Here is a 23,322-nt window from a genome sequence, read left to right as displayed (position 1 = left end):
TTTATAAATTTTTAATAATTTATTATTATTAATTTTGAGTTGATTTTAATATATTCTTACTAAAACAACATACAAATATTTATTGATAGATTTAAAATTACTTGACATTTTAATTTGACATTAAATATATATATCTAATTTATTGAACAAAATAAATTAATAAAAATAATTAATAACTACTTTTGATTTAATACACTTAACAACTTATTAAAAAAACGAACAATATACATCATGTTATTTTTTTATTAATTAAATTATTACAATTTAAATTAATTTTAATAAAATAACTTGAAAGCATCATTTTAATTTTATTATATACATGGTACGAATATACTTGTTTATTTTTATTAAATATAATTTTTTTAATTATTAAATAATCATCCAATATTTGTATCCGTATTCTAAAAATTTCAAAAATTAATTAAGTAGTACTCATAATTAAACATACGAGTATCTTTATTTTTATTAGATTAAATTAGATCGTTAATTTGAATTATATTTATCTAAATTTTAAATTAAAATTTTGTAATTTTTAAATTTTAAATTATTTAAATAAAATTAAATAAAATAAAAAATAAAAAAATCAAACCAATACAACACTATTTAAAACATTATATCAACGTTATTTTTTCTTATATAAAAAGTCACAAATTCTATAATTGGATCGGATTATATCGAATTTTCAAAAAATTTCATGCAATCTAAATCGTACATTTTTGCCTTATAGTCGAACAAAACCGCACAGTAAACACCTTACTTTTTGTGAGTGGGTGAGGCTGGTTACAGGCAAAATCATGCCATGCGTGGCCCTTTTGTGCGCGCGAAAGCTTGGTCAGTGACTCGGTGTGAAAACACTGCGTGCAAGTCTTCTATATGTGTGCACGAGTCGTCGCGTTTTTGAACCCTAATGCTCATCTCTCTTCTCCCTCTCATCGCACAGGAGTGCCTCCTACACCCTACCACTTCTCATCTCCCATTAGCTCGCCTCTTCTATCACTTACCTCAGTTTCAGCCTTATCGCCCTCACTCTCAGAATACAAAACTCGTAGCATCCTTTATTTTTTCTCTCTCTGCCTCCATCATCAGTCCCGACGACATTTCGTCGACCACTTCTGCTGTCTCTAACTCCAACGATATCACAGCACCCTTCTTCATCTTCTCTTCTTCCTCTGTTCTTATTTCATAGTTCCAGGTTAATTGTACAATCATCTTTTATTTCTTTGTTATTTAATCCCCTGTTAGTTAATTGTAGGTTGCTTAGGATAATTTTTAGTTAGTTATTGGAACGAACTTAGATTTAACTTTTTTTCGGTGAATTTAGGTGGTTAAGATAGAATTAGACTAAATTATTAGTAAGGTAATGCAAAAAAAAAATTCAGATTTTGGATTTTAAACCCAAAAAAAACCAATATTAAATGAAAAAAAAGTCCAAACCAAATTATATCATTTTAATTTTTTAATCCAAATCATTTAAATCCTAGATCCAGATCCGGATCCAAATTTAGATGCAAAATTAAAAAAAAGATTAACTACAAAAAATGTCTCTGAATTATTTAAATCTGACAAAAATACATCTAAATTTTATTATCGATAAAAATATTTTTAAATAATTTAAAAATACATAAAAATGTCCAATAATAAATATATATTTACTCCATCTTTTCTCATTAGTTCATAAGCTTCTAAGGCCTCTACGCCTTTACCATGATAAGCATAGCTCACAATCATGGATGTCCAACCTATTACATCTGTCTTCTCAGCATCATTAAACGCCTTTTGGCATTCTAAAATACTTCCACATTTTGAATACATTGTCATTAGCGAACTTCCAATATAAACATCTGCTTGTAAACCCAATTTTTGGACGTAGGCATGCAATTGAGTTCCGATTTCTGATTGATACGAAATTGCAGCAGCTCCGAGAATGGATGAAATTACGGAAGAGTCCACTGATACATCAGCGAAGAGCATCTCACGGAATAACAAAAATGCCTTTTCAATTAGGCCGCTTTGGGCTTATCCTGCAACCATCGAAGAGCATGCAAATGCATCCTTTTCGGGTAGCATATCAAACACTGTCCTTGCCAAATTCAAGCTTCCACACTTTGAATACATATTTACCAATGCTCCACAAAAGGCTGAGTTTTTTCCTATTTCTAAACGAAAAGCATAACCATGAATTTCTTTACCAATCTGCAAGGACTGAAGAGTGGAACAAGCAGATAGAGTTGGTATTAAGACCACATGATCGGGGAGAATTTTTTGATATATCATATCTCTAAACAGCTGAAGAGCTTGCTCTGCATATCCATGCTCTGCCAAACCAGAAATCATGGAGGTCCACGAGACATTGTCTTTTACCGGAACTTGCAGAAAAACTTTATAGGAAGAAGGGACAAAAGTACACTTGAAAGTTCATACATTGGACAGTAATACACTTGAATCGTTTAATGAGTCACGCATGCACAGTAATTATACACTCCGGCGGATAAAATCACCATTCCGGCCATCAGCGTGTGGCGTTTAAGTGGACAGGTGGCTCTATTTTATCCTTGCTGGCACGTTCACAGTGAGTGACCTGGGTATTTAGTGCCAACTCAGAAATTATAATTTATTTTAATGATTAATTAAAATAAACCCTTCCTTCTCTTTTATCTTCAGAAAGAAGATGCTATGTGTTGAAACCCTAACACCTTAACCAATAACTAAGAATATGGACTCACTCTAGAAAAAATCGAGCTCTTTATCCCTAAATTATGGCAGCGCTGTTGGTGGCAGATCTTCGTTGTTGAAGAACAAGAAAAAGAAGAAGTTTGAGTACAACAATGGCAAGTATTTGCACAGAATTGAAGCTGTGGTACTCAAGTCTGGAATAGAGTGAAATCCAGACAGATCCTTGTGAGTATTTTGTTTAGCTGGACGAAGTAGAAGGAAAAACAAGAAATGTGGGGATAGAGGTTGTATCTGAAGAAAGGCCATTGAAACAATCATACCAGAAGATGAATGAGCTTACAGAGTGTGCCATCGAATTGAAAGAAGATATGCAACAGTTACAAAAGACAGTTAATACGATTAAGGGTGAAATAAAGTGTATTAAAAATATGGTTGTGGGCATTTGTTTAGGGTTGAGTTTTTGGACATTATTGATCACCTAACCTTGCATTGAAGTTTCTATCAATCAGAACATTTGTTGATTTCTGTGGATCACAAGTGGTGTTGATGAATGAAGGGTATCAATTTCCTTTGCAGTTTGCAATGCCAAACGAACCCTTCTTCCCCAATTTGGAAGCTTGCTATTATTGCTCTGGATTTTGGACAAGATATCAATCTCGTTATCAACCTCGTTGTTGCTGATGATGAACTCTGGTGCAGATGCAAAGGAAGAAGAAGAAACCATTACAGCTTTATAGACATAACCATGGCTTCCTTTGCCGAGGAGCTTGCGCTCTGAGAAGCCATTGGTGGCAGCTTCAAGGTCACTGTAATGGAAGTGTTGGATCTTGATGGGTTTTTCTTTTTCTTTGTTGTTCTGTTTTTTTGAAATGGTGGCGGTGGAAGAAGAAGAAAAAGAAGGTGATGGTGTGAGAGAATTGGAGGTTGAAACTGCGGATTCAACCCTGTAAGAGAAATTGAGGTACACCATCAATCAAAGTTTCAAGCTTTTGGTGTGAATCAATGAAGGGGTGGAAGAGAAAGAAGATTTTAGGGTTTCACACTTAATTTTGCCTAATTAATCATTAAAATAAATTAATTTTTTTGAGTTGGCACTAAATGCCCAGGTCACTCACTGTGAACGTGCCAACAAGAATAAAATAGAGTCACTTGTCCACTCAAACTAACCACGCCATACGTTGATAGCCGGAATGGTGATTTTGTCCGCCGGAATGTATACTTACTGTGCACGCATGACTCATTAAACGATTCAAGTGTATTATTGTCCAGCGTATGAACTTTCAGGTGTACTTTTGTCCCTTCTTCCAACTTTATAAGACTCCTCCAAATTGCCACACTTTGAGTATATTGTGAAAAGGGAACAGCCGACCGAAGCTTCAGTCACGAACCCAGACCTTAAAGTGTAACTATGCATCTGTGTCACTAAAGTTAAGCAGCTAATAATACTTAACACACTACTAATACAATACTCATTAGATTTCACTCCTTCTCTTAACATTACCCGGAATAACTCAACCACCCTCCTAGACTTTTGGTAAATTTATTTAAGATTTGGAAAATAAATTTAATATAGATATATAATGATTACCATTGTGCAAAAGATGACAGGATGGCTGCCCATGTGCCCTGATCCTTCTTATTTTCCATCTCATTGAAGGCTAATTCTGATAGTTCAACTTCTCCCATTTTTGCATACATGTTGATCAAAGCAGCCCCAACATTAAGGTACAAATAGAACCCTAATTTTAATATCAGGGAATGAATTTGGACTGCCAGATCAATCATCCCAGGTTTTGCACATGCAGAAAGCACACTCGTAAGGGTATAGCTATTTATCTCCTCCCCTATTTGCCTCATATCATTGAAAAGCTTTAATGCAGAAAAAATATCATTGTCTAGCACAAACCCAGAAATTATTGCAGTCCAAGAAACCACATTATGGACTGACATATGTGAGAATTCTCTAAAAGCTTCATCCATACACCGAAATTTGGCATAAAAATCAACAATAGCAGTCTTGACAAAGATATCAGTTGCACAACATTTGACAACACAACCATGAACAACTTTACCCATCTGCATATCTTTAAGGATACAACATGCTGTTAAGACGCTTGGAAATGTATAACTATTTGGCATCAGATATGCTCGCAACATTTGGCGAAACAAATTCAAAGCAACGCAGCTTTCTCCAGTTTTAACTGCCCCAGAAATAATAGTACTCCAACATGCCACATTAGTGCATGAAAGATAATTAAAAAACGTAAGAGCCTCCTTAAAGCCATGGAATTTGGAAAACGTTTGTAACATTTGAGTCTGAAAAAAACCACTGGAAAGGAACCCATTTTTCAAAACAAGTGAAAAAAACTTGCTCACCAAATAAAGGACCTTGCAGAGCAACACAAGCCTAAAGAACACTCCAATAGCTAAACTCATTAGGATCAGCACCAACCGAATGCATCCTACTAAACATCTCCCACGAATTCTCAAACATTGAATTATGCCTATAACCAGATATCATGATGTTCCACGAAACATCATTTGGAATAGGAATTGAATCAAACAGCTTGCGGGCAACAACCATGTCAGCAGATTTGCAGTGAAAATCAAGCAAAGAATTCACAGCGAAGATATCAGACTGCAAATCACAAGTTTTAATCAAATGGGCATGCATGAATTTTGAGTTCCAAGCAGTGTGCTGACCTGAATTCTTGTAAGCAGGTAGGGACTCAAAAGGACTTGAAAAATTATAATTGTCTTCATGTTTAACATAACGAACAAATGAGCTTTCAATGAAACCGAGCGAAGTGGTGAATTGGCAAGCAAGTCGTGAGCTTGTTTTGTGGAAGCTTTGAGTAAGTGGAGAATTCATAAGAATCATACGAGGGGCAGATAATGCTACCACCATTACCGCTCTCATCTAGAAAATTGAGTGTACTGAATGCATTATTTGATTTGCATTGAAAATTCGTGCTAATGTGCAGACGAAGAGGAATTGCGACAAAGCAAAACAGAAAGACTTGCATATTGTTCTGGTTTTCCAAAGTTGCAAAGCTTTTTGAGATACTCAATGTTTGTTTAGAAATTAGAACTGTAGATCAATTTCTTTTTTGAAAAAATATTTTTTTAAAATCAGGTATTTTTAAATATTAAACATGTTTTTCGACAATCTACTATACTTAAATTTTTTTTTTAATTTAATAAGAATACAATAATAAATATGTACTTAATTTGTTTTTTACAATTTAATATTTAATAAAGTATTTTTATTTAAATATTTAAACGTTCTAGATTAAAACTTTTAAAACTAAAGTTTTAAGGAGAGTGGATCCTCTCCGGTAAAAAAAATTGGACGGTGTCAATTGTGACCTCTCACCCTTCAATGTTCTCTCTCTCATTTTTAATTTGGCCCTACTTATAAAGTTAATGATGGAATATCACACTGTATTTTCTTAAGTATTAAAAGAATGGAGAAGATCTATTTCCATTTTAAGACTTGTTTGGTTTTGTCTTGGGAAAAAAAAAAGTGAGTTTGAACTAAAACATATTTTGACCGTTTTATTTTTATGTTTGACAATTTTTTTTATTCTTTAAAAGTAAAAGTGATTTCACCTTTAAAAGTAGTAAGTTAAAAGTTGTAATTTCTAAATTTACGTTGACGGTGGCTTTGTTTCTACTAAAAAATTAAGTGAGAAATTTATTTTTTTCTTACCAATTTTATTAGGTGAATTATATAGTAAAGATATAAATTTATACATCTTTTTTTTTATGGGATGAAAGAGAGATTAAAAAAGGTAGAACCCGAATAACAATAAAATAATAAAAGATAAATATAAAAAGAATTTATTTTCTCTCTCTATATCACTCAATCTATATAGTAGAGTGCCCCATCTTGTTAACAATCTACTTTTACAACAGTTTTTTTTGTAGTCCTTCTTTTCATAAAAAACTTAAAATTTGTTTCAATCATTACCAAAGTAAATATTTTATTTTTTTTATTTTAATACTCTCTTTTATATTTTAATTTTTATAATTTTTGTTATATTTTTTTATTTATATGATAAATATTTTTTATATTATTTTTTAGCATTCTGATTTTTCATGCATGTTATATTTTTATTATTCTTATCACTTCTTAGTTTATATGAATTTTTTATCATTTACTATATTGTTTTTTTATATATTTTTTTATGAAATCTTTTTTATTTTTATTTGGCTTTATTTATATAATTTTTTACTTATTTTTATTATATTTTTTTATTCATATAACAAATATTATTAATTTTTTTGTTTTTTTAGTACTCTAATCTCTCAGGTATTTTATTAATTTTTATGATATTTTTATTGTTTTTTATTTATATGAATTCTTTTTTTATTTTTTACTGCACTACATTTATGTTTTGTATGAAAGTTTTTTTGTTATTTGATTTTATTCATATAAATTTTATTTATTTTTTATTGTTTATTTTGTTCATATAATGTATGTTGTTAGTTTTATAGAATTTTTATTCTTTCTTATTTGTATGAGTTTTTTTTTTGTTCTTTGTTGTATTTTATCTTTGTTTTATATGAATTTTTTTATTTTTTATTTGGCTCTGTAAAATTTGTATTTATAATTCTTATATATTATATTTATTATCAAAATTTTGTATAATATGAATTATGATCTTATCAAAAGGATAAAATAAATAAAAAACTAATCATAGATAACAATAAAATCATAAATAATAAAAATTTATAGTCCAAAATAATAATAAATTAAATAATACTAAAATTTTTGTTTAATATTATAAAATTTATAGTATTTTTATTCATTTTTTTATTTTTTATTTTTACTGTATTTTATTTTATTTATATGATATATATATTTTTTATTTTATTTTTTTAATATTATGATTTTTCATGTATATTATTATTTTTTCGAGTTCTTATTATTTCTTAGTTTATATGAACTTTTTTTTTTCATTTAGTATACTATTCTTTATGTCTATTTTTTAGGAAGTCTTTTTTATTTTTATTTGTCTTTGTTTATTTTAATTTTTTACTTTTTTTTATTATTTACTTTTTTTATATTTTTTTTAATGTTCTGATTTCTTAGGTATATTATTAATTTTTATGATATTTTTATTATTTCTTGTTTATATGAATTGTATTTTTTCTCTCATTTACTATAAAACAATATAATAAGATTCAATTAAAAAATAAGTGGAACAATATTAAGATAGAATGGTCAGTATAGTATAAATTGTTTGGCAAAAAAATTGGATTTAGAATGAGATTATACTAAACACATTATTGATGCATCAAATGAATGGTGGAAGAGAAAACAATTGGTACGTAGTAACTTATTATTAAGAAAAAAATTTAAGTTTATTTTTGGTAATAAGTATTGTGTTGATTAGTTGTACACATACAAAAAAATCTCTTATATAAAAAATTCAAAAATAAAAGACTTTCTTTTAGAAATGAGTTAACTATATTATTCAAAGATGTTATGGCCGATGACAAATTTTCTTGAACTCCCTCATCTAGGATTTTACCTAGTGGTATAGAAGAATATGGTGATGGATATCGACCATACTTTGAGGAAGGTCATGTTAATATAGAAGAAGATTCTGGAGATAGTGAAGAAGGTATAGATGCTAGTATAAGAATTAGTATTGAATTTCAACAAATAAATCTTAGTTCTTTTAAAAAATAATAATAATCAAAAGAGTACAGAAAAAAGAAAGAGAGCTGTAGTTTGTGAAACAACAAAAAAAAAGAAAAATTTTAAAGCCCCTCCCTCAAAGCGATGCAATAAGTAGAATTGTTTCTGCATCTGAATCATGATCAACTATTATGTCCACATTTTTAGTACCTGGTGCATCTGTTGAGAAAGTAATGGCTGAGATTCAGAAGATAGAAACTATTACTAGTGATCTCAATTTTTATAATCGTTGTTGTCAACTAATGATATTTAAGCCTGTTAGAAAAATGTTTGTATCTTTAAAATGATATTGTGTAAGGATTGTTGGATTGGCTCAAATATGCAGCTTATAATCTACTACCATTCATGTAAAATTAATTAAGTTATTATTGTACTTTATTTTAACTGGACCTTTCTTGTTATGCTAGGAATACGGATCCAGGAATATTATTATGGGGCCAATAATATATATAATATTAAAAAATTATGTAAAAAAATTATATAATGTAAGATGTATTACAAAAATATACTGATAGAGAATATATTTTAAAATACAAAAAATATGTATGTACTTTTTACTAACAAAGTGATCCATTTTTCGTATCATAAAATTTATCGATAATAAAATCTGTGTCAAATTTTTCAGTAATTTTTTTTCAATATAATTAAAAGACAATTAGAAAGAAATTCATTTTTCATTTTGTTTTTGAGTTATTCTTCACAATATTCATAGCCGAAAAAGATCTATCAATTATAACAACTGAAATAGAGAGAATTAATATCAAATGAATAAAAAATGACTGTCACAAAAATAATTCACTTTATGAAATTAAAAAAAATTTATTTAATTAAAAATATTAATAACAATATGTTTTTCAGATTTTTTTAATATTGTTAGTTATTTTTTAGATATTAAAAATAATTAATATTTAGGTTGGACTGAACTTTTATTTATACTAGACTAAATAGTTGGACTAAATTTTTGTTTATACTAGACTAAATATTAAATTATTTTTTTTAAAAAATTAAATCATATTTAACAACTTATTACTATTGATATTTTTAAAGAAAATTGGGGGGCCCGAGGCCTCCACTTGCCCCTTTTATATCCATCCCTGGTTAGGATAAGCCAATAGAAAATTTGTGTGTTGCTTATGTGTTATTTTATAATAAATTGCTCGTGGTACTTAATTATTGTTCTTATTATATACAATTTATTTCTTATCTTGGTATTGTTATGTTCATAATAATTTATTTATATCTCTATCTAGTACTAAATTTTTGTTAATTAATTTGGAATGAACATGGAGTATTTGTTTGAAGATTATGAAAAAGAACGAAATGAAGAATCAAAATTATTTTTTATTATAGAAGAAGATACACATGAGATTAAAAATGTTATTGCATTGATTGGTCAATATACAGTCAATTATTTATGCAAAGAACCATACAGAACTAGTGAATAAACAGATTATTTATGGGTACAAAAAATTCTATGTGGCAATGATATTCGTTGTTATGAAATATTTTGGATGGAAAAACATATATTTTTTTAATTTTGTGCTGAATTAGTTGAACATGGATTAAAATACACAAGGCAGATGGGAGTTCAGGAAATAGTTGTAATGTTCTTAAATATAGTTGGTCATGGATTGGATAATAAGATGATACAAAAAAGATTTCAATATTCTAAAGAGATAATAAATAGACATTTTCATGAGATATTGGTTGCTTGCTTGAGATTGTTTATAAAATATATTAAGCTATTGGATCCTAGGTTTCAGAATGTTCAAAGCAAAATAAAAACGACCAAAATTCTATTGGCCATTTTTTTAAAAATGCTATATGAGCAATTGATGGTACTCATATCTCATGTGCAATTAGCTAAAGTGATCAACCCAAATTTATTAGAAGAAAAGAATATCTAACACAAAATATATTAGTTGTATGTGATTGGGACATGTGCTTTATTTTTGCTTTACTTGGATGGAAAGACATTGTGCATGATGCTCGTATATTTGACAATGCTATTACAATTTCTACCATAAATTTTTCATATCCTCCTCCAAATTAATTTTTATCATATTCTTACAAATAAGCTATATTTACTTAGTTATCATATGATATGTAACTAATTTTATTGTTCATTATGTAAATATTATTTGGTAGATATCGGTTATCCAATACCAAAGGAATATATTGGTTCATATAAAAGTGAGCGCTATCATCTTGCAGATTTTAGTCATTTTTCTGGATTTATAAATCATAAGAAGTGTTTAATTATTATCACTAAAACTTAAGATGCACAATAAAAGGACTTTTGGAGTGTAAAAAAATAGATTTGCTATCATGCCATACATGCCTAAGTTCAAAATTGAAATTCAAGTGAACATAGTGTGTAACTATAGTTATTCATAACTTTATTAGAAGACATTTTGAAACAGATACTGAATTTAATAAATATGACACATGCAAATATTCTTGATATAGAAGATAATAGTCATGTTGGTGAAAATTCTGAGAAATTTTAACTATTAGCTCTTTTGTAGAAATAGATTGTATTCGAGACTCAATTAAGGATCAAATTATTAATTACATGCAGTAGAAATAATGGTATTATTATGTACTAATTTTGTATAAGATATTATTTTTTATGTATTTTATTGTTTTATCTTTTAATTTAATATTTATTTACATTAACATATTAAACTATTAGTTTATTCATATATTTTTTATTTTTAGTATAAAATATATTTTGCTAATTTTTATATGTTACTTTGATTTAGTAAGTAAATATTAATTTTATTATAAAATTAATTAGTAAGATCTGTTTAAATATCTAAATTAAAATGATAGAATAATATAAAAAAATTATTTAAGTTGATATCTCTTTTAGTAATTTTTCATCTAAAAGTAATTTTAAGTAGTATAATCTAAACAACATTTATTTTATTATAATCCATTTTGATATAAAGATTGCCAAACATAAATCACGTCAACACAAACTTACTTTTTATCAAAATCAAATTTGTAAAATCAATTTTATGTAAACTCCTATTAATTAGAGTCTACAGTATTTGAATTCTCACTAATATGGCTGAAACAGAAGAACATAATGACTGTAATGAGAATAATAGTAAGGATGGGGTGGTGCTGTTAGAGAAAGGGGATATCTCAAAGGGGGGTTAACGCTTGTGCTAATAGTTTCATTGGCAAACTCTTCGCTAACAAACCTTTCTCTATAGGAACTATTAGGGGTGTAAATTACCGAACCGGACCGAAAATTATTGCAGAACCGAACCAAAGTTTACAACAACCGATTAGAAAACCGAAAAAACTGTTTTTTTTTTGTTTTTTTCGAACTAAACCGATCGGTTCGGTTTGGTTTTCGATTGCCTTTGCTAAAACCGAACCGAACCAGACCGAACCGAAGAATGAGGGTTCAGTGGAGTGTGATTTTACTAAGTTGCCCCTTAACCTAGGTATAAAAGGGAAACTCGGAAAAATAACCTAGCTTTCTTCTTCCCCTTTCTTCTTTAGCCGCGAACCCTACCCTTACCCTATACCCACTTACCCAGTCTGCCAGTCACCCACACGGCCACACCTATCTCCCTTATTCTTTGAAGGTTCCACGGTTCCACCTCCGAGCTCCATACTTGAGAGAAGGAGAGGCTGAGGGAGACGGAGAACTCGCCAATCGTCGCTCGAAGCCTCGAGGTAGTTCATCATCACCGTCGAAAGGTCGCCGTCGCAGGGTCGCCGAGCACTCGAGCAGCACTCCAACGTCCAACCAGTCCAGCCGCCGAGCAAGACTCCAGTGGCCGAGCTGCCGAACAACCAGTCCCTCTCCTGCAAAAACCCAAAATGAAACAGAACTATGTCTTCGTCAGAGGTTAGATTTTGTGTTTGGTTATTTGTATTATTATGTGAGTTTCTGATTGTATGTTTAGTGATTTAGAAGACTTATTTAAAAATATACAGAGTTAATGAACGGAAAAAATGAAGTTCTAAAGTTGTTAGATTTGAGAAAATATTGCTGTGTTGAAAATATACAAATGTTTAGTGATTTGTATTTTAGTTAATATTGCTGTGTTGTTTTTGTTAACTACTAGTGAGTCTCTTTGATTGCTCTTTCTTGTTCTTGTGATACTGATCATTGGCTTATTTGTATTGTTATGTGAGTTTCTGATTGTATGTTTAGTGATTTGGAAGACTTATTTAAAAATATAGAGTTAATGAACAAAAAAATGAAGTTATGGAGTTGTTAGATCTGAGAAAATGTTGCTGTGTTGAATGTGTCTTCTTTTTGGGGGTGAATCAGCAACCTCTTATTCTTGGTGATAACCATAAGTTGCAGATGATTCCTTCATTTATCATTTGTTTGATTAAACTGCTAACCATGTGGTGAACTGCCTTTTCATGTTGCCTTTTACATGATAAAGTAAATATTGAGTTTTAGTATATTACTGAAATGTTACTTAAAGATGCTGAAAAGAGACCATGATATCTTTGTAAATATTGGTCAACTATTTATGACTTTGCCAGTACTACTAAGTGATATGATAGTGATGCATGATGAATAACTAAAATAGTTCGATTGTGTTAACAGCAGTGCTTAAAACTTGTTTTAGGTTTGTACTTGTAGGCATATGATGTGCATAAGCCTTTCTATTATCTAACAATACTTTTTTAACCATTTCTTGGTATTACATAGTTATGCTTATTAAATTCTAAAACTCAAGCAACTTATTATATGAGAAGTGTGGTTAACGTAAACAGAGAAAAAGATTAAAAAAAGAAGGTAGTTTCTTGTTGGAATGGTTATCAGTTATCATACATAAAATGTTGGCAGTTTAGATATCACTTAAAAGAGAGTGAATTTATTTTAAAAATCTTATGACAGTTATTTATCACTTTTTATTTGTGATGGATATCTCTGCATCTCTGTTCCGTCTTACCAAAGGTCTACTTTTTGTTCACTTTCTGCTTCATCTAGCAGTACTAGCTGCTGATGTTGTATGCATATTTTCTTTAACTCTGCACTTTTGTCAAGTGGATTCATTGGTGGAAGGTATTGGTCTATTTTATATAGAGGTTGTTTATTTTATTGGTGGAAGGTGTTGATATCAGCCAAATTTATTTTCTTTGTTAATATATAACTAATTGTTGATTGGCTGCTTATGAGCTGTTGTGGTTTTGTTGATGGAAACAAAACTGTTGGTTCTGTTCATGAGTTAAAAATGCTACTTTTTCATTGTTCTGTTTATATGTATGCAGCCAACAAGCAATGAGGTGCCCAATGAACGGACGCCTGAAGTTGGGGGTGAAAATGTTGAGTCCGTGGTACGTTCCTTAACGGACAGCGGCGCGCTTACCAAACCCCCGCCCCATCCTAGATCAAAGAAGAGGAAGGTTGGTATGACTAATGTGGGTGCAACTTTGGGAGCAACTCCTACAAATCTAGCTCCAAGTAATGTGGACACTGATGAAGAGGATGGCAAGGATGAAGCCAATGAAGGTAACAGAAAACCTTCTAGACCTAGATCTTGGACTTGGGATCACTTTGCAAAGGATCCTAAGTCCAAGCCATCACATCCTAGGGCTAAATATAATTGGTGTGGTGCATCATATGCATGTGACTCTCATAGAAATGGTACAACTAATATGCGTTATCATTTGTTGAATCAATGTAAAAAATTTCCTAGGGACTCGGGTGACCCTAGTCAAACAATCCTTACCTTCCAACAAAAAAAAGATGGTGAAGGGGTATTTACTGCAGTTACTTTTGATGCTGAAATGTGTAGAAAAGCCCTTGCTCGAATGATAATTGTTGATGAGCTACTGTTCAAGTTTGTTGAGGGGGAGGGATTCAGATTCTATATGAGTATAGTGCAACCTAGATTTCCACTTCCAGGAAGGATTACTGTTGCTAAGGATTGTTGGAATCTTTATATTAGTGAGAAGAATAGGTTGAAAACTGTGTTCAAACAACCGAATCAATCTGTTTGTTTAACTACTGATTGTTGGACTTCTGTGCAAAATCTGAATTATATGTGTCTCACTGCTTATTACATTGATCATGATTGGAAATTGCAAAAGAGGATTATCAATTTTTGTCTTATTAAAAACCACAAGAGAGAAACAATTGGTAGAAAAATTGAGAGATGTCTTTTGGGGTGGGGGATATCTAGAGTGTTCACAATTACTGTTGATAATGCTAGTTCTAATGATACTGCAATATCTTATCTAAGAACTAGAATGGAGGATTGGAATTTACATCCTTTGAAAGGAGAACATTTGCATCTTAGGTGTTGTGCACATATTCTTAATCTTGTTGTTAATGATGGATTGAAAGATATGCATGAATCTATTAGTAAGATAAGAAATGCTATTAGATATGTGCGTGCTTCCCCTAGTCGCATGAATAGGTTCAAAAATTTCATAAAGGAAGCTAGGATACAAGACAAGTGTACTGTTCAACTCGATGTTCCCACTAGATGGAACTTTACATACACTATGCTTAAAAGTGGTCTGAAGTTTCAAAAGGCGTTCAAGAGGCTAGGGGAGAGAGATACAGAATATGCTCTAATGCAAGGTGGTATGCCGAGGAATATTGATTGGGACAATGCAAAACACTTTATGGAATTCTTGAAAATTTTTCATGATGTTACAAAGAGTGTGTCTGGTAGTTTGCTTGTGACTTCTTCTCAATATTTTCATGAGTTTTGTAAGATTTTGCGAGTGTTCAACGCTTCTTGTGGTAGTCGAGATCCATTACTTGGGAGTATGGCTGAGAGGATGAAGCTTAAGTATGACAAGTACTGGGGTAACATAAAAAATATCAATATGATGATTTTTGTTGCTGTGGTTCTTGATCCTAGATACAAGTTGAAGTTTGTGAACTTTAGCTTTGAAAAGCTATATGATAAGGATGATACTGATTTTTTGGGTGCAAAAGTGAAAGAGACCTTCTCCAAGATGTTTGATTGCTATGTGAGTGCAAATAATGGGGGTAGATTATTTACTTCAGCAATAATGGATGGTGCATCAGATGTGGGAGTACCTGATGGCGACATAGCTGGTGATTTTTTCAAGGAGGTTTATTTTCATGAGATCATCAACAAGAATGAGGTGGATTTGTATTTGATGGATGGTATAGAGAAGTCTCGTGATCAAAATACTTTTGACATATTGAATTAGTGGAAGGTAAATTCTAGCAAGTATCCTATCTTATCCCAAATAGCTAGAGATGTCTTAGCAATGCCGGTCTCAACTGTTGCTTCAGAATAAGCTTTTAGCACTGGTGGAAGAGTGCTTAACAACTATAGGAGTTCTTTAACTCCAAAGATAGTTGAGGCATTGATATGCACACAAAATTGGCTTCGTGCTTCTCCAATGACAACTGATTTTGAGGAGCTTATTGAAGAGTTTGAGAAACTTGAATTAGGTATGCAAAAAAGAAATTTGTAGTTCCCTTTATGGTTTATGTTTATAATTTATAATCTATATTATGTTTATAATTTATATTGATTTTCTTGTTTTATTTTTGTAGAAATTGCACCAACCGGAGAAGATGAGGATGAGTCTGCTGTGGATTCTGATTAAACATGGATGCTGTTTGGCTTTTATTTGTTTTAAAGTGAATGTTTCGGTTTAAACCGTGTTTATTGTTGTTGTTTTGCTAGACATTTTTAATTGTCTTTGTTTTATGTTTAATTAAGCTGAATTTGTATTGGATTTGGATGTGATAAACTCTTGTTATTCTAGTTTATTGAAGGTTTTAAATTTCATTTTATGGCATTTGAAATTCAGATAAGCAGGTGTAAAAAAACCGAAAAAACCGACCGAACCAAACCGTTGTTCGTTTGGTTCGGTTCGGTTTGGTTGCTCAAGCACCAGCCAACCGAACGGTTGTCCTCTTTGAAGAACTGATCAGGTCAGTTCAGTTGGTTTTCGGTCCAAAATCGAACCGAACCGAGCCAATTACACCCCTAGGAACTATGGAGAATGCTCTACGGGCCATATAGAGTACACTTGAAGCTTTTCATGTAAACTCCGGTTAAATTAGTAGATAATTAGTCAATAAATTAATTTTTAATAAGGAGGATTAGAAATGTGAATATTATATCAAATTAGGATAGAACTCATCGAAACGAGAATTTTGACACCAATTTCGAAGAAATCGGTCCAAAATTAGACCGAACAGGCTAAACTGGTTGAACCGGACCCGAACCGGACCAACACATTAAATGAGCCGAAAGCCCCTTTCTTCTTCATTTCACTGCAGTAGCGTGAAATGCTTCCAGGGAAGAGAGAAAGCTCCCGAAACCCTCACGTTAACTTCCGTATGCCGTAACTTCTCCGTCTGAGCTCCAATCGCCGCACCGTTTGCGGTCACGCGTTCATCGCGTCAAACTCTATGTTTCTACCGGAACAATTTTATTGGTAACTTGTTTAATCACTCCCAGCCCTCTTTTCCCCCAATTTTCGAATTTTTAATAGGAAGGTTGAATTTCTTTGATTTCTGATGTTTTAGGATCCAATTAGCTTGAGGAAAACGTTCACTCTTGCTTATGTGAAGCTTGGGTAAGGTGAGGATACGATCATTTTATTTTAATTTCATTGAATTTGAGCTTTGAGTATTAAATTGGATATATATGTGTTATAAATGTATATTAGGTTGTGAATAAATAATTGGAGCTTGAAAATTGTGAATACTGGAACTTGGAGGAAGCTGATTAGTTGAGTTTTAAGGGGCTGCCTTGGTTTTGAATAAATAGCTTTGGTCATTACGTAGAAATCGGCCAAGGTATGGTTTAGGTTTCTTGCGTTTAATATATAATGTTCTGTGAAAACTTAGACTAGATGACCATAGGATAAGTTGGAATGCAGGTGTATATTTAATGTTTAGTAATGGATTGATGAATATGCTTGGTTTGGTTTGGTGATTTATTTGTAAGATGATATTGGTTGCTAGTTGGATCTTTGAAAGGATATGTGATTGAATTGTTGATTATATGCCTATATTTTGGTTTGGTTGAATGATGATTGATGAAAAGATATGGAGCTTGTTGAGAATTATTGTTGGTAATTTGGATTGGTGGTAATAGGTTTGAAAATAATTGGAATGGAAATTTTGAATGAAAAAGAGTTTTTTTGTGTTAAAAGCCTAAGATTGGTGAACTATGATTTTTAGTTGAATTTTAGTTGTTGGATTTGAATATTATATGAGTATAATTGTTGATCTGAGGTAAATTTATTGTGGTGATTGTTATGATGATGAGGAGGGGTGTGTTGAATTGGAAAGAATGCAGGTTTGGACCCGAAAAGGGTAGCAAAATCCGAGTTTTAGAGGAGATGCTGTCGAAATTTTATAAAAATTAGAGATTTTGTTTAGATGATTATTGAGAAAGATTTAGATTCAAAGGTTATATGGTTTGATTTTGAGTTATTAAGAAAATGAGTATGTTTTAAGTTTGATTCATTTAGAAAAGAATGAATTATGTTTTGAATTGGAACTATTGATGAACGGAATGAGAGGCGTGATAATAAAGGATAATGATTGAGTATGATTGATACATGATGATGAATGAGATGCGATTGAGAATGATGTGGATTTTGATGAATTATAATAGAATTATTCATATGGCTTATGAATTTGAGTGATCTGAGATATGAGATTCCCTAGATAAAGTGTCGTGGCTTTCCACCACATGTACCAGGTTGGAAACTCGATACTCTATTGACCATACGACGTAAGTGTGACCGGACACTATATAAATTCTCGGGAATATTACCCCCATTGAGCAATATTGATTATTTGAGATAAAGGTATGCATAGACTCTTGGGGATGCACGTCGGGGGACAGTCTAAGTACAATTCAGACTTGTCGGGTTGGCTGAATAACCGACAGATGAGCCTCATCAGCCACAGGACAGGCATGCATCATCTGCATATTACTTGAATTACTTGCTTGTACATTAATTGGGTGTGCCTATATGTACTTGCCATACTAAATGTGTACTTATTACCTGCAGTAATTGTAACCTTCTTGTGTTTGTCTTTATTTGTCTATTTGTCTGTGTAAATGCATGATGGAGTTGGAGGTATGGAGGAATGGCAGTATGGGACTTAGATTTAAGGTTAAGTTAAGTTAGCTTTAAATATTCTTAGAAAACCACCTTTTATGGCTTCTGTTTAATACTTTAAGCTTTGTAATCTGAGTGTCAGCGTTCTAGGATTGCCTCTGGCATTAACAGGACCTTATATTTCTTTTTTATCCTCTTAGAGGTTTATGGAGAGGCAGGATTGTGTTTATGTACATTTGGGTTTTGGATATGTATATATATGTGTAAATATTCTCCGGCCAGTCTTGACTTCGCAGACTGAGTCAGGAGCTCGTTACTTTGTACCTTTGACTCTCTGTTCTTGTTTTGGATTACTTTACACTTAACAGCTATAGTCTTTCTTAGCACGCAAGTTAACTCGTTTCTTGAGTGTTGCGCTTTTATTTCGCGATTTTTATTTCTCCTATTCTTTAAGGCTCCTAGCATATTACAATATTTCTGCTATTACATGTATACATTTTATTTTAGAGGTCGTAATACCACACCACCTCTGTTTTACGACTTAAGCGTAAAGTTTTGTGTGGTAGGGTGTTACATTTCATGTGAGTGATAAGGGTAGCAATAGATTCCAGTTCCTTTTCTCTAAAGAGCTAGATGTCATAAGGATTGAATGTAGATCGTCATGGTTGTTCAAAAATTATTTCCTCCATGTCAAGAGGTGGGCTGAAGATTGCAGCCCTTATAAGAATCAAATTGTTAATTTCCCACTTTGGGTAGATCTTTGGCCTTATCGTGTTACTATTCAGAGAATGTCTATTCCTATTCCTCCTCTTACTTAAGGGGTATAAGAAAGTTTAGTCAAGACGACCAACTAGGGTTTTGTGTTCATCCATATTTTCAACAGCACCGAGATATTGGTCCATGACCATGTTTACTTCATCTTCAAAAGCAAGCATCCTGGCTCTCAAAGCCTTAGGCAACTCTGGATCCTTTCCTACCTCCTTACAAGAAAGAAACCAATGTATTCACTTAACGTTAATCTCTCACATACATTGACCCATAGATATGGCTTAGTGTAAAATTTCTTATTAGTCCTATCAAATAGATAAAACCTACATAACATAATGGCATGTCATCACGAGAACTACAAGCTAAAACCACTACTGTCTTATTTCAGGAGGGACTAGGTTGTTAAGAACCGAGAAGAAGATCGGTTCTATTAAGGACATGTCATATTGATGAACATCCCAAATTAATTAGAAAACTATCAAACCCTATCATTACTAAAGATAAAGTCTAGATTTTCAAGTTAATCTGAAGAGATCGCTTCAATTAGAGATGAAATTGCCCGATCTTGCTTTTCTTTAATCCTAGGGGGAAATTTGTTGGTCAAGATATACTTTCAAAAGAATAAGCTAACTCAAAATGTTGGAGAGATGTTAAGAGGGGAGCAGAAATCAAAGACACATGTACCAGTGTTAAATAGAAGTTGTCTGACGTGTACTTGATTTTGATACCTTGGTGAATCGGGAAGATAATTTGAATAGAGGATCGAATGGCACTTTCGAAATGGGGAATCGAGCGGTTATACAAAGAAGGAAGTTAAAGGCTTTTCTCTGAGTTGGAAATTTATCGGTAACGTTCATTAGTAAAAGAGAAGGAACGATTATAAAGGAATGCACATACAAGGCAGCACCATGCAATTAATGGTCGGTTATAGAAAGTAGATTATAAATACTAGCAAGTTCTAGGAAATAGGGGTTGGAACTTTTTTTCAGAAATACACTCAAGCACACTCACATCCCCAGCGAATTTCTGAGTTTGCATTCGAGTTCGATTTCTGTAGGGTTCCTTCCATTGTCTTTAAATTTCCATTTACACTTTTTGTAAAACTTTATTTTTCCTGTCCAATTTATCTTTCAAGCAATGTTTAATTTCTTTGTCCAATTTACATTTTAGCGTCTTTAATTTCTATGTCAAAAGTCCTTTGATTCAGTCGAAGACATCTTACTGCTTTGTTTAAATTCAATGCAAACTATTTTGATTTCAGTCAATTTACTTTTCGAATCTTTTCTTTTACGCTTCTTTTATCCTTTTTGGCATTTTTTCGAACTTATTTCCTATTTTAATACTCGTCTAATTCGAGAACCTTTGATGCACTTATAGAACTGGTACCTGCAAAAAAGGAGTAAGTTTCGCTCCTAGACCATTAGAATCGAACCACTATCGATTTGCTAAAAATTGAGAAAACGGATATAATCAAATTTTAATGCACCATGATGACTAAGATTAATTTAGATTTATTACTAAACACAATAATTTTTGTTATAAAATTATGCCATCTATTCTTAAAAATGCAATTAATAACTTATCAACGTCTCATAAAGCTAAGTCTTTGCTAATCAAATCGGCCGCAACATTGAGGTCTATGTTGAGGACATAGTCACCAAAACAATGATGGGGGAGTAGTCATGTTATTGACCTTTTAATTAGAAATATTTGCACAGTTAAGAGAGTATCATATGCGACAAAGAAGTATGCATAAGGGACCAGGGAGGAAAGTTCCTAAGTTTTATGTTGACCAACCAAGGCATTAAAGCAAATCCTAACATGTGGCATGCTATATATGCTAAACATAAAAAGTCCTCTGTCCTTGAAGGATGTCTGACAATAGTTAACTGGACGACTAGCATCTTTGTCCCACTTTTACATCGGCTCACGCATTGCCTAGATAAGTTTTCTAGACTTCAAATAAGCAAAAAGAATTCTGTTGGAATCCGGATTGCAAGCATGCTTTTGGCGAGTTAATAGACATATTATCTACACCTACTATATATCCTCCTGCATCGTCTAGTGGTTGGGAGGCTTCTATATCTATATTTATCTGTCAGTAATTATGTTGCTAGTTTCATTTTAATTAGAGAGGTAAATCGCATTCAACACCAGTATATTTCTTTAGCATGTCGAGCTTCGATATCTAAAACTGGAGAAGTTGGCACTTGCTTTAGTTTCAACATCTAAAAATCTTAGAAATTTTTTTCTTAAGTCTTCTTAAGAATAAATATCATTATAGGATTAAGTTACAGAAAATATTTTGTAAAATACAAAGACCCATAATGTTTACACAGTAATAATGTTGAGAAGTCTATAAACTTAATAACTTAACTCAAAATGCTATCTTGGTTTTGAGTTATTTCAAAAGATGTTATCAATTCAACATATATTATCCTCAAATTTACAAGAATGCAATCTAAACTATAGATAAAAAACTATAAGTATAGACTTATGCGATAAAGAGACCGATGAAAAGATATATAAGTAGATGCATCTTTTCTGTTCATTGTGGATTTGTTTGAAATAAGTACTGTTTTGATTCATATAGTTTAGTGTGAAAATCAAAATTATTTCCAATTTTTTTTTTCAAAACCGTCCTTAATATTAAAATTATTTTTAAAATTATCCCTTAAACAAAATCATCCTTAATGTTACAGCTTGTTAGAGGAAACATAGAACAATATAATTTTTTTGTTGCTCTTCTTTAAATTTTTTCTTTTCTACAGCGGAAAATGTTGCTTGATTTTCTGGCATGATAAACTCTTCGTGAACAATATTCCACAAGTCTTGTAATTGTAGAAAGATTTTTATTTGAGAATGCCAATCTTCATAATTATCTTTTGACAATATGGACATGGGGATATTGATGGTTGAGATAGCCATGTTATGGAAAAAAATTTATTTTTTGAGTGGGTTATAATGTGGTAGATATGTATAGTTGATAAGTTAGAAGGAAAGATTTTACGCCCAATAGATGATCGAATGTAGCTCTGATGCTACTGTTAGTTTTATGAAATAGTTTGATATTAGTTTAGTGTATTATGGACTTGAATATTGTAGCAAGGATAGTTTTGATGAATAAGTAATTTAAATAAATGGTTTGAGAAATTTGATAGTTATATTTTTTATTGAGTTAAGGAGAGAGTACAAATGCTAGTGGAATTTGATATGTTTATTAGTTAGTTACAATGAACTCTATGATGGCCTATTTACAGGCTCTATAAGTTGATTCTAGATAATTCCAAATTTTAGATATTTCTAGTATTTAATTTATTTAGTTAACTTCTAAACTTCTCCATCATAATATCTAGATATTTATTTTTATAGAAATAGATCATGAAAATTCTAAAAAGTTCTACAAATATATAGCATCGTTAATATCAACACTAATGTGATATTATTTAAACCTAGGATTGGCCTCTGTTTGACTCACTTAATCCTTCCAAAATCTAAGTTATGCCATTTCGAATCATTTAAATCCAAATAATGCATTAGTTAGAGGACAGGGACCGATCCTTGTCCTTTTTTTTGATGGACATCGCGACCCTTATCCAAAAAAAAAAGGGACAAATCGGTCCCTGTCCCATACTTTCGTGAGACATCGCGTCCTTCCATCATCTCTCCTGACCAAAACAGACAAAAATAGCTTACGTGTCAGTTAACGTTGCTGATGTGGAGGTTAACACTCTGTTAAGTTCCACGTTGGCCATTAGAAAATGGATAGGGGTCAATCTGTCCCACTTTAGAAACCTAAAACTACGTCATTTTTTGGGTCTGAGATGCGTTTCGATTGGGGTTTCCATATAAGCCTCCAGTGTTGCTCCGGTAATTACTAGAAAACTCTATTAGAGCAAGAGTCCTCCCCTTGAAGTGATCGTTGACCTCTCGAAGTTAGAGCAACGTGTTGACAGTATTGCTGACAAGGTTGCTGATTGACCTCCACATATTGTTGTTGACGGTGGTTGATAGTATGGTTGACGGAGCTTGGTTGAAGCTTGGACGGAGATTGCACAGAGTTTGCGACGTGCCAGGTTAGTGTGATCCTTCCCTTACCTTTT

General features: G+C 31.8%; 1 protein-coding gene across 1 annotated transcript; it reads left to right on the top strand.

Annotated features, from left to right (window-relative positions):
• Positions 1 to 13,288: 13,288 nt before the first annotated feature.
• On the top strand, positions 13,289 to 15,534 carry LOC112717251 (zinc finger BED domain-containing protein RICESLEEPER 2-like). The gene is made up of 3 exons (XM_072204069.1): positions 13,289 to 13,378; positions 13,640 to 15,443; positions 15,527 to 15,534. Exons 1-3 carry the CDS (start codon positions 13,289 to 13,291, stop codon positions 15,532 to 15,534), a joined length of 1,902 nt encoding a protein of 633 aa, XP_072060170.1.
• The last annotated feature ends 7,788 nt before the right edge of the window (positions 15,535 to 23,322 follow it).

The sequence above is a fragment of the Arachis hypogaea genome, chromosome 10 (genome assembly GCF_003086295.3).
Source record: "Arachis hypogaea cultivar Tifrunner chromosome 10, arahy.Tifrunner.gnm2.J5K5, whole genome shotgun sequence".
Taxonomy (NCBI): Eukaryota; Viridiplantae; Streptophyta; class Magnoliopsida; order Fabales; family Fabaceae; genus Arachis; species Arachis hypogaea.
The sequence above is the reverse complement of the archived record's forward strand: the minus strand, read 5'-3'. Positions and strand labels throughout refer to the sequence as shown.